The 13,053-nt window shown below is 44.9% G+C and overlaps 1 protein-coding gene across 2 annotated transcripts in view; it reads left to right on the top strand.

The window, feature by feature from the left end:
• LOC120920885 (multiple epidermal growth factor-like domains protein 10) overlaps nucleotides 1–13,053 on the top strand; it is a 221,048-nt gene that overhangs the window by 100,865 nt on the left and 107,130 nt on the right. For both annotated transcript variants that reach the window (XM_040333275.1, XM_040333274.1), the window contains exon 5: nucleotides 9,323–9,415. In XM_040333275.1, coding sequence (XP_040189209.1) covers nucleotides 9,323–9,415 — 93 coding nt within the window. The remainder of the gene's footprint in view (nucleotides 1–9,322; nucleotides 9,416–13,053) is intronic.

Below are 13,053 nucleotides of genomic sequence, written 5' to 3' on the forward strand. Positions count from 1 at the left end.
GGTCTCTCACTATTGCTGTGCTCTGTCTATTATTTCTGACTCCCCGGTGGTGAATTTTCAAAGCCAGCGTCATTTGTTCAGGCGTCCTGCCCATGCAGCAGGCGTTTCCATGGAGATAAGCAAGCTTCCTCCATGTTGTTTTTGGCATCACTTAAAGCAGCTCTGGGCTTCCCTGCTTGCCTCTGGCTTTCTGATGGACTCCAGTCCTCCCAAGTGGGATTCCGATTGGTTTATATAGGCAGTGGATGACACAGCACAGACGAAGGTCCCTGCTGCCCAGCAAAGGTCACTGGAAGCAGAAGTCTCAAAAATGGCTGCTGTAGATGAACCCTGGGGGGGGGAGCAAGAATTCTAAATATAACAATGAAATGCTTGTTCAAAGCTAAATTGGCTCATGCAATACACACTTTTTAAACAGACTGAACACACGCTACATGTCATTTCCATGAAGCACTTAATTTAGGTTCTCTAAATATCCCTCACACCAATGGCGGCTAGTGCTCAACATTTTTGGGGGGGCGCAAACGAAAAAGAAACAAATTGCAGCCTCACTGTGCCCATCAAATGCAGCCACTGTGCCATCAATTGTCACCACTGTGCCATGCCATCAAACGCAGCCACTGTGCCATTAATTGTCACCACTGTGCCATGCCATCAAATGCAGTCACTGTGCCATCAATTCGCACCACAGTGCCATGCCATCAAACGTAGCCACTGTGCCATGCCATCAAACGCAGCCACTGTGCCATGCCATAAAACGCAGCCACTGTGCCATGCCATCAAACGCAGCCACTGTGCCATCAATTCGCACCTCTGTGCCATGCCATCAAACGCAGCCACTGTGCCATGCCATCAAACGCAGCCACTGTGCCATCAATTGTCACCACTGTGCCATGCCATCAAACGCAGCAACTGTGCCATGCCATCAAACACAACCACTGTGCCATCAATTGTCGCCACTGTGTCAATTGTCCCCACTGTGCCCTTTAATTGTCGCCGCTATGCCCATTGATGTCACTGTGCCCTTTAATTGTCGCCACTGTGCCAAATTGTCGCCACTGTGCCCATTCATGCCGCTGTGCTAATTGTCCCCACTGTGCCCACTGTGCCAAATTGTCGCCACTGTGCCCATTCCTGCTGCTGTGCCAATTGTCCTCACTGTGCCCATTGTCCCCACTGTGCCAAATTGTCGCCACTGTGCCCATTCATGCCGCTGTGCCAATTGTCCTCACTGTGCCCATTGTCGCCACTGTGCCCATTGATGTCACTGTGCCCTTCATCGCCGCTGTGCCCTGTAAAATGCCCCTTCCCCCCCGCCCAGCACTTACCTTTACTGGAGTCAGCCATCCACGTCCCTCGATGTCTTCTCCCGCCCTCGATGACGCTTCAGCCAATCAGGTTACCGATAGCCAGAACCGGTGAACCTGATTGGCTGAGACGCCTGTCAGTCTTATCCAAGGAACACACCCCCGTACGTTCCCTGGATAAGCTTCCGGTTGCTGAAGGCCGTACTCGGAAAGCCAATCAGAGCCGCTGGCTCTGATAGGCACTTCCGTACAGCCAACCAGCTGCCGTTATTCAGGTGGCCGTCGCTCAAGGTCCGGCCATCTGAATAGACCAGCGACAGCGGCGACAATAACATCGATTCATGCAATGCAATGAATCTATGTTATTAGTCAGTGGCAGTGCGGAGCCAGAGGGGGCGGCGCTCCAGCGCCCTCTATGGACGAACCGCCACTGCCTCACACCACATGGATAAAACAAAATGGAAGACACTTGGTCCTTTTGTGAGTATGAGCAAAATTATACAGTGGCAGGAACACAGGATTGTTGTAGTCTGACTGTACTACTGCAGAAAGCATGGAAAAAGTCATGGGCGCATAGTCACCCGTACAGTCTAAACTGCAGACTGGGAGACACAGGACCGAAGGTCAGGCAGATGACAGACATAGCACAACACAAAAACAGCGTTGTATCATAATTCTAAGGCAATAAGTGCCATGGCAGGAATGAAAGAAAAATAGCCATTACTAGAGAAAATAGATAAAAAAAAATGATATAACATTTAATTTGTGTTATTCTCAAATATAGGTATGGGCATTTACATGCAAATTAAAAAAAAAGTGCACAATTGTATCAAAAAATGATGGATCAAAATATATAAATAAATAACTCAAATCAAATATTGTATTACTCAAGTTGTTTTATTTTTTAAATTCCCAGTAAGATAATTTGCATAGATTACAGTGACCACTTGCACCTGCAAAAAAAACTTGGACCCTTACATGTTGCACCAGTTTTTTTATGGAAGTAGAACAAACCTCTTAACCACTTGCCGACCGCTGCACGCCGATATACGTTGGCAGAATGGCAGCGGTGGGCAAATGGATGTACTATCTGTACATCCCCTTTAAGAACCCATGTGGCGGGCGCGCACGTGCCCCCAGAGTCGCGCACCCGCCGCACTCTCTGTGACCGTGCCTGCAGGCCCCGCAAACTCGATGTTCGCCGGTGTCCCACGATCGTGGCACGGAGAGGCAGAAAGTTGAGATGCTTATGTAAACAAGGCATTTCCCTGTTCTGCCTAGTGACAGGACAGTGATCTACTGCTCCCTGTCATCGGGAGCAGTGATCACTGTCGTGATGTTTGGTGAGAGGCGATTCACGCTTTTCAGTCTTTGTGCTTTTCAGCCTGTTACAGCGTGACAAATGTGCTACTGTATCTCCATTACAAACGCTAGTTTTACCTGAACGAGCGCTCCCGTCTCATAACTTTCTTCTGAGCATGCTTGTTTTTTTTACCGTCGTTAAAGCCTACACACGACCGCTTTTTACAACTAGGCATGTGCAATTTTTTAAGTTACGAATACGTTTTCCGTCAATTTTCGTTATTTTAGTTGATTCCTAAACATACGAATGAACGAACGGTTTAGCGCAATTAATAACGGATAACGATATTTTCAAAATAACGAATATGAAAAACAACGAAGATACGAAAGATGAAAGAAACGAAAACATAGAAACAATGAAAATACCGAACCCAAAAAAAAAAAAAACGAAATGCCGAACAAAGAATAAAAAACGAAAATCAAAACTAACGAAAAATAAATTACGAATCTTCGGAAAAAGGAAATGAAAATAAGGAAAATACGAAATAATGTAAATTAGCTTTCGTTAGTACTGAAATATTTCTGGACATTGACCAATAGCCACTGAGCGCTGTCCCTTTCCTCTGAAGAGGTTTGTTCTTTCCCCCAATGAGCTTCTTTCTCATTACCTCCTGGCTCCTTGTGTCTTTTTCTGTGTTAGACTGCAGTGCATCTAATTTCTAGATTTGTATTTGTAATATCTGACATATTTTAGTTTTCTTCTACATCAGACTTCATTCTAGACAGGGTGTGTGTGCTAACTAAGACAGTCAAGTCAATCACAGTAAAGTGCGAATTACAAAATTACGACGAGTAGTGTGTCGAATAAACGTAAAATGTATTCTAACAGAATTACGAATGCAATAAAATCTACAAAAGTACGTTTTTACAATCAAAGGAAATTAGACACGAAAATACGAATGATCATAAAGCAACGAAAATATATATTTTTTACGAAAATACAAACGCGGCATGATGGAAAATATAATGTAAATATGAATAGCAAAAACAACGAAAATTAAACTAACGTAAAAACGAAGGAACTAATAAAATCATTTTAAAAATACGAACGCGGCAGAATACAAAATATAACGAAAATACTAATCTCCATTCAACGGAAAATAAACTAACAGAAAGAAACGGAAAAAAGAGTGTTACAAAAATACTAAAGAATACGATAACTAACGTCTTACGAAATTACGACTCGTTACGAATCACGATAAACGAACAGAAACGAAACAGAAATAAACGAAATTTTTTGCTGTGCACATGTCTTTTCGCAACGTGAAAAACAACGAGAAAAATTAGAGCATGTTCTAAATTTTTAATGCCCATTTTAACGACGAGAAAAATGCTCTGGAGCCTACACACGGTCGTTTTTAACCACTTAAGACCCGGACCAAAATCCCTCCTAAAGATGTGTGCAAACCTGGTCACCAACTACAAGAAATGTCTTACCTCTGTGATTGCCAACAGGGGTGTTCTCCACCAAGTACTAAGTCATGTTTTGCTTGGGGGTCAAATACTTAGGCCCCATACACACGATAGAATCCATCCACTGAAAAATCCCAGCGAATGGGTTTCAGCGGATAGATCCTATGGTGTGTACACTCCAGCGGATCTGTTTCCGCGGATATTTCTCCCCTGGGATGGATTCCAGCAGATCGGATATTTGCTGACATGCTCAACAAATCTATCCGCTGGAATCCATCCCAACGGATGGATCCGCTGGTCTGTATAGACTCACCGGATCCATCCGTCCGAAGGGATCCCCCGCATGCGTCGTAATGATTCGACGCATGCGTGGAATTCCTTATATGACAGCGTCGCGCACGTCGCCGCGTCATAATCGCGGCGACGGCCCGACACGTCATCGCCAGAGGATTTCGACGCGGATTTCAATGCGATGGTGAGTATACTCCATCGCATAGAAATCCGCTGAAATCCTCGAGAGGATTTATCCGCGGAAACGGTCCGCTGGACCGTATTTGCGGATAAATCCTATCGTGTGTATGGGGCCTAAAAGTATTTTACTCATTGAACTACAACTCAATTTTTAGTTTTTTTTTGGTTGATATTCTGTCTCCTTCATTTTAAATACACCTATGATAAAAATTATAATCTCTTAGGGCCAGATCCACAAAAGGGATACGCAGGCGTATCTCCTGATACGCCGTCGTATCCCTGTTTCTATCTATGCGGCTGATTCATAGAATCAGTTACGCATAGATATTCCTAAGATCCGGCAGGTGTAATAGTTTTACACTGTCGGATCTTAGGATGCAGTACCGCGGCCGCCGCTGGGGGCATTTCTCGTCTAAATTCCGCGTCGGGTATGCAAATTAGCACTTACGGAGATCCACAAAGGTTTTTCCCTTCGTTAAGTCTCCGTAAGTGTTAGTTTGCCGTCGCAAAGATAGGGCTGCTTTTACAAAGTGTAAAGTTAGTACACCATGTAAAAGTATACCTGTCTTTCCCGCATCGCTGTCAAATTTCTTTTAAAAATTTTTTTTTCCCGCCGCATCTCTTTTTTACCCGTCGCGATTCAAAAAACTCGGCGCAACGTAACGTAACGCAAAGCACGTCGGGAAAATAGCGTTGGGAGCATGCGCAGTACGTCCGGCGCGGGAGCGCGCCTAATTTAAATGGGACTCGCCCCATTAGATTGGGCACGCCTTGCGCCGGACGGATTTAAGTTACACCGCTGCAAATTTCTAGGTAAGTGCTTTGTGGATCGGGCACTTTTTCGGCGGTGTAACTTAAATCGCAATATTTAAGTTGCGCCCGCTGGCTGTGGATCTGGCCCTTAATTTCTTTGTAAGTGGGCAAACCTACAAAATCTGCAGGGAATCAAATAATTATTTTTCCCACTGTACATGGTTCCAAGTTGGACCAATTTAGCTATGTTAAAATTGCAATATCTAAACTATAATTTCAAAATTAACTTCTGGAAGCCGTACGCATTTACAATAATTAGGAATGCAATGCTCATAGCAAAGTTTGCCACAGTATGGCAAACCATAAACCTTATATTCAAAATTGAGTTTTATTTTCCCTTCGCTAATGCATCATTATTAGAACTATTAGAACACATAATGATGGTGAGGTATATTTTCATAACATGTTTTCATTTTAGAGACTGTAAACCTTTAGCATGCCTTTTCACTGACAAATGAATTTAATGTAATCCATTGCATATGTAGCTGGGTGGCCTGTACGGCTTGAGTTATCCCCATTAATGTATAGTTTTACTGGGCATTCCATATATGGCTGTAGAGGGTAATTGTTTAGAGGGCAGCTCATAAAACTGTCTAACCTCAAATTTACAGCTTGAAGGTTTTCCCGATCTGAAACAGGTCATGCCCAGGACTCACATGTGTATTGCTTGCTGTAGAAAGGAATCCAAAACGAATATTCTGGGGGAATAATGGGCAGAGTTGATGCCCTTAAACAAGATTCAAACACAATTTAAAACTGGAACGGTTTCAATCTCCACTCCATACAATGAACCACAAGAGTGCGGGGCTAAGTTATGTTTCTCTGCTGACAATGTTTATTCACTTTGGGGGCTGTTGATAGTCATATGACTCAGAGTACTACAGAAATAAATAGTCATTGTGGCAAATTATTTTAATTAAAGTAGATATTCACCCAGGAAAACTAATTATTTGCACCTGGATTCATCCCCTTCCCTCTCTCACAATTTATTTAAAAAAATGAAGACTCTTGCCTAGTTGAGAAAATGGATTGGCACTCCATGTAGCCTATTACAGCTCATACGCGTTGCCAAATTCCATGCATTTACAGATTTGGCACAGGGCTTCAGAGACCCCACAGAGAACTGCACACACACAGTGGGCCAGATTCAGAAACAAGATACAAGATACGACGGCGTATCTCTGAGTGCGGGAGGTCGTATCTATGCGCCTGATTCAGAGAATCAGTTACGCATAGATATCCCTAAGATCCGACAGGTGTAAGTGTCTTACACCGTCGTATCTTAGGCTGCATTTCAGGCTGGCCGCTAGGTGGCGCTTCCGTATGTTTACGCAATGAATATGCTAATTAGGTAGATACGGCGACTCAGAAACGTACGTCCCGCCGGCGCATTTTTTTACGTCGTTTACGTTCCGTTTTTTTTTCGGCGTATAGTTACCCCTGCTATATGAGGCATAGCTAATGTTAAGTATGGCCGTCGTTCCCGCGCCGAGTTTTGAAATTTTTACGTCGTTTGCGAATACGGCTTTACGTCATTTACGTTCACGTCGAATCCAATACGTCCTTGCGGCATAATTTGGAGCAATGCACACTGGGATATTTTACGGACGGCGCATGAAATACGTCAAAAACGCGGGGTCAAGTACAATTTAGATAAAACATGCCCCCAACATCCCCATTTGAATTAGGCGGCCTTACGCCGCAACACATACGTTACGCCGCCGTAACCAAGGGCGCAAGTTCTTTCTGAATACAGAACTTGCGCCCCAAGGTTACAGCGGCGTAACGTATCGGACATACGTTACGCCAGCAGAAAGATCCGCTGATCTTTCTGAATCTGGCCCAGTATTTTTAAAGATGGTGGCGCTGATAAGGCGGCACTGTTGGACACTAATAGGTGGCACTGGTGGACACAGATCAAGGTGGTACTGGTAGGCACTGATAGGTGGCACTGATGGGCAGCGCTGAGAGGTGGCACTGAAAGGCATTGAAAGGTGGCACTGATAGGAGGAACTAATAGGTGTCTGGCAGCACGGATGGGCATTGATAAGTGGCACTTGTGGGCACTGGTAGGTGGCATTGGTGGGCACTGATTGGCAGCACCCATATGCACTGGCAGGTGGCATTGGCAGGCAGCACTGGTAGGCACAAATGAGGTGGCGGTGGATCTCACTGTTCGGGACTGCTGTTCCTTTGACAGAAGCCGGTGATCAGCTTTTTTTATTCTGCTCACACTGTCAGTGAGACCAGAAAAATGCAGATTATCGATCTTTTGTTTTCATCAGGTGATCAGCTGCCATTGGCTGACAGCTGATCATGTGGTAAGGGGCTGGTGATCACAGGGCCCACAGGCAGCTCATGCACGGGAGGATGTCTATTGACACCCTACCTTCAATTAGAGCCCACTCTAATGTTACGCATTTCAATGCATACTCGTCTTTACGTATTAAAACACATCGAAATGCAATAATTTTTACTAATCAAGTACACATGAAATTTTGTGCCAGAAAAACCATGCCAAGGTGCAAAGAGCAATGAGTTATAGTTACTCAAAGTAACCAAATAGAAATCCATTTAAGAGTGACCCTATAAAAAAATTATTCAAGCAGGATCTACCTGTAATATAATAACGACTTACCTTTCCTTTTGCTTGAGCTGCTGAGCATCACTCTAATCCTGAGAAATGGTCCCACAAAGTCTGTAGGAAAACCAACACTTATGGTAGTGTCAATCTACTGAATCCCCCTCAGCTCTCTCACTTGTTCTTCCTGCTGATCCCCACTTCATGTGAACCATTGAGAACTTTGGGGGACCCATGAGATTGCCCTGTGCATGAACCATACTTACCTGGACAGCTTGAGGTCAAGACTACGGTTGAAGCTGGCCATAAACAGTTATTTATTTTTCGTTCAGCCAAAACAGATTCCTCCATCTACACAAACAAGGTAGACGGAGGAAACCTCCCGTCTAAACAATGTATGCTGACAGCGGGACCCACCACTTTAAGAACATTGATCAGCGGCCTTTGGCAGAAATGAATCAAGCAGTTGATCAAGCAGAAACGATAGCTACACACTGATCCAAGTTCAGCCAGTTTTTTTTTTTTTTTAACCAGACAAACTTTGATTCGTGTATGACAAGCTTTAGCCATAGGAATGAATTGGAGTCATGGTGCACATGTGCAGTAAAAGAAAGACCCAACAAGTACATTTTTGCTTCAAAGGCTGTGCAGTGCCAGGACAGAGCCATGGAACAAAAGATCACTAGAACAGGGAGGAAGGTAAGGCAGGTTGCACTTAGGTGGTCTGGGGGATAATTAAAGTTTAACTTAACTAAAGATACAGTGGCCCTTGAGATGATGATGTTAAAGAGTAAGTTTAGGTCAAAAATAAAAGAACTCAGCACAAGGAACAGTACTTGTAATGAACAGGGCCGATTTAAGGAATTTGGGGGCCCCAAGCAAAATGGGGGCCCCCAAGCACCCCCCCTGCACGCAAAGCCTACGTTAGCGCTACACCCATGTTCCTACCCCCCCCATCCTAGTCCCTATGTTTTTCTACTCTCACCTCCCCTTCTTCCCTGTAGGCTGCAACAGCAGCGTGGCCAAGCTCCTCTTCCTCCTGTCAGTCCGGTGTTCTATCTTAATGGGTCCCCAGTCCCCTATCAGAAAGTGCCTGGGCCGGGCTGGGTACCGCGCGGTTTCCTGTCAGTCCGGCCATGAACAGGAAACTGAATCTCCTGTACCCGGCTGGACTGACAGGACTCCAGGAGGAAGGAAGAGGAGCTTGGCGGTGATGAATGAAAGGTCTGCTTCCTCCATTCATAGAGTGCTTTTGAATAATGGAAGCGATATTTCAGCGATAGATCTCGTGTAACATTCCTTCAAGGTCCATATGGGTTGGTAAGGGTGAAATTTCAATTTGTGCAAAGGCTTGACATGGTCTTTTGTATTGCAGCGCACTGCCTTGGAGAGTGTGTGCACGGCCGATGCGTGGCACCCAATCAATGCCAGTGTGAGCCAGGCTGGCGAGGAGAAGACTGCTCCAGTGGTGAGTAATTGTATTATTACCCTTATGTTTTATATGCTTAATGTATAATAAACACAGAAATAATTCCCATTCTAGGTAATATGGCAACTTCTATACATGAATAGTTTTGATGGAAAAGTTGATATAACTACATGCAACCTTTACAAATCATGCCTTGTATTTTTCCTACACTGTGAGAAAATGTTTTAATTAAAACCTATAAATCCAAATATTACTAATTACAGTAGTGTCAGAAGCTTTCTACACTATATTACCAAACGTATTTGTACACCTGTCTTTACACGCATGTGACCCTTAAATTTATGGTTTAGGAGATATTCCCCTTGAAATTAGCTGCTGACTGCAGCGGCTCATGCGCACAGGGGATTCTCGGCTCAAGGCCCGGCAGACGCCGGACCTTGCCAGAAAGAAGTCTCCTATGCGCATGCCCGGAAGACATGCCAAGGCAACATGTCAGCTACCAGGTGAGTGTCCGATGCCTCGTTCTAAGGTAAGTATCTCATAATGAGCTAGTATGCGGTGCATACTAGCTCATTATGCCTTTTGCCTTACAGGGGTAAAAAAAGAAAGATTGTGATTGGGTATACAACCGCTTTAATGGTATCCCAGTCTTAGTCGGTAGGATTCAATATTGAGTTGTCCCACTCTTGGGTGGGCCAGTTAAGTTCCTCCACCCCAAAATCCATGGGCCAGATTCAGGTACAAATGCGGCGGCGTAACGTATCGTCTATACGTTACACCGCCGCAAGTTTTCATCGCAAGTGCCTGATTCACCAAGCACTTGCGTGTAAACTTACGGCGGCGGCGGCGTCCGGCGCAAGCCCGCCTAATTCAAATGGGGCGTGTGCCATTTAAATTAGGCGCCGGACGTACTGCGCATGCTCCGTTTTGAAATTCCCGCTGTGCTTTGCGCGAAGTGACGTCATTTTTTTGAACGGCAACGTGCGTAACGTACTTTCGTATTCCCGGACGTCTTACGCAAAAAAAAAAAATTTAAATTCGACGCGGGAAAGACGGCCATACTTTAACATGGCTCGTCTAAAGTTAAGCCATGTAAAAGCAGGTTTAACTTTGCGACGGGAAAAAATTACTAGCGACGACGTAACGAACGCGAAAACTGTCGTGGATCGCCGTAAAAGCTCATTTGCATACCCGACGCTGGAATACGACGCGAATTCCACCCAGCGGCGGCCAAAGTATTGCAGCCTAAGATCCGACTCTGTAAGTCCATTACACCTGTCGGATCTTAGGGCTATCTATGCGTAACTGATTCTATGAATCAGTCGCATAAATACTCTCAGAGATACGACGGTGTATCAGGAGATACGCCGTCGTATCTCGTCTGTGAATCTGGCCCAATGTCTTTATGGACCTTGCTTTGTGAACTGGTCCAAATCATTTGGTGGAAGGGGGATTATGGTGTGGTGTTTGTTTTTCAGGGGTTGGGTTTGGTTGGGTTTGGTTGGGTTCCAGTGAAGGGAACTCTTAAAGGGGTTGTAAAGGATTTTTTTCCCCCTAAATAGCTTCCTTTACCTTAGTGCAGTCCTCCTTCTCTTACCTCATCCTTCCATTTTGCTTTTAAATGTCTTTATTTCTTCTGAGAAATCCTCACTTCCTGTTCTTTTGTCTGTAACTCCACACAGTAATGCAAGGCTTTCTTCCTGGTGTGGAGAAAGCCTCTTGAGGGGGGAGGGGGCGAGCAGGCAAGTCAGGACACTCTCTACTTTGCAGATAGACAAAGGAGCTGTGTGTTAGTGGGCGTGCTGACCCTCCTGCTCGCCCCCTCAAGAGGCTTTCTCCACACCAGGAAGAAAGCCTTCCATTACTGTGTGGAGTTACAGACAAAAGAACAGGAAGTGAGGATTTCTCAGAAGAAATAAGGACATTTAAAAGCAAAATGGAAGGATGAGGTAAGTGAAGGAGGACTGCACTAAGGTAAAGGAAGCTATTTAGGGAAAAAACTGTTTTCCTTTACAACCCCTTTAAGCAGACCATGACATTTGGGACCATTTCATGCTCCCAACTTTCTGGGAACAGTTTGGGGATGGCCCCTTCCTGTTCCAATATGACTGCACACCAGTGCACAAAGCAAGGTCCATTAAAACATGGATGAGAGAGTTTGGGGTGGATGAACTTAACTGCCCCATGCAGAGTCCTGACATCAACCCGATAGAACACCTTTGGGATGACTTAGAGCGCAGACTGCGAGCCAGGCCTTCTCATCCAACATCAATGCCTGACCTCACAAATGCACTTCTGGAAGAATGGTCAAACATTCCCATAGACACACTCCTAAACCTTGTGGACGGCCAAGTGTTGAAGCTGTTATAGCTGCAAAGGGTGGGCCAACTCAATATTGATCCCTACGGACTAACACTGGGATGTCATTAGAGTTTATTAGCTAGATTCAAGTACATGGCCGCAACTTTGCGGCGGCGTAGCTTAAGGCATTTAAGCTACGCCGCCGTAAGTTAGAGAGGCAAGTACATGATTCAAAATGTACTTACCTGCTAAGTTACGGCGGCGTAGCCTAAATCGGCGGGCGTAAGGGCGCCTAATTCAAATGTGTTTGAGGGGGGCGTGTTGTATGCTAATGGGGCTTGACCTTACGTTTTTCGAGAACTGCGCATGCGCCGGGTGCCTACAGTTCCCAGTGCGCATTGCGGCTAAGTACGCCGCACGGGCCTATTGATTTGGACGTGGACGTAAATGACGTAAATCCCGATTCACGGACGACTTACGCAAACGACGTAAAAAATTAGAATTTCGACGCGGGAACGGCGGCCATACTTGACATTACTATTCCAACTAGGGCCCAGCTCTAACTTTACGTGGCCTATCTCTTACGTAAACGGCGTAAAAGTACTGCGTCGGCCGGGCGTACGTTTGTGAATCGGCGTATCTACTCATTTACATATTCTACGCCGACCGCAATGGAAGCGACACCTAGCGGCCATCCGAAATATTGCAATCTAAGATAGGACGGCGCAAGCCGTCGTATCTTAGATATGTTTAAGCGTATCTCTGTTTGAGCATACGCTTAAACATAAGTCGGCGTAGATTCTGAGTTAGGTCGGCTTATCTACGGATAAGCCGGCCTAACTCTTACTGAATCTACCTATATGTGCGTGTAAAGGCAGGTGTCCCAATACTTTTGGTAATATAGTGTACATTGCTATTGGCTGAATGGTGCTGGGAGATGACGGAGGGAGGGTTTGAACCCGTGACTGGGACAGGCATCTCTCTGAATATTCCCAGGCACAGTTCTCCCCTGGGAACGACTCTTCACATCAGGATTGTTTTAGATCAGTAAATAAATATGTTCTCAGAATAACACTTAAGCCTATTCTGCATCAGACACATCATCTGATATCCCAGTATATGGTAAATAAAATCAGTAACGGCATGAGTCTTAACTAAACAAACATGACTTGAATATTGTTACAGACGAATGCAATTGAAATTAGTATTTGCTATTTAACTACCGTAATCAGGAACGGTCCGAGGAAAAAGGCAATGCATGTCCTTTAGTTGATAAGATACAATACTTCCCATAGAGGTAGAAACAAGTGATCTTGTCAAGTGACTGCCAATTACATATAAAGCTAACATTAGGCAGGCCATACATTTTGCAATTT

This window comes from Rana temporaria, chromosome 13, assembly GCF_905171775.1.
Source record: "Rana temporaria chromosome 13, aRanTem1.1, whole genome shotgun sequence".
In the NCBI taxonomy this organism is placed as follows: Eukaryota; Metazoa; Chordata; class Amphibia; order Anura; family Ranidae; genus Rana; species Rana temporaria.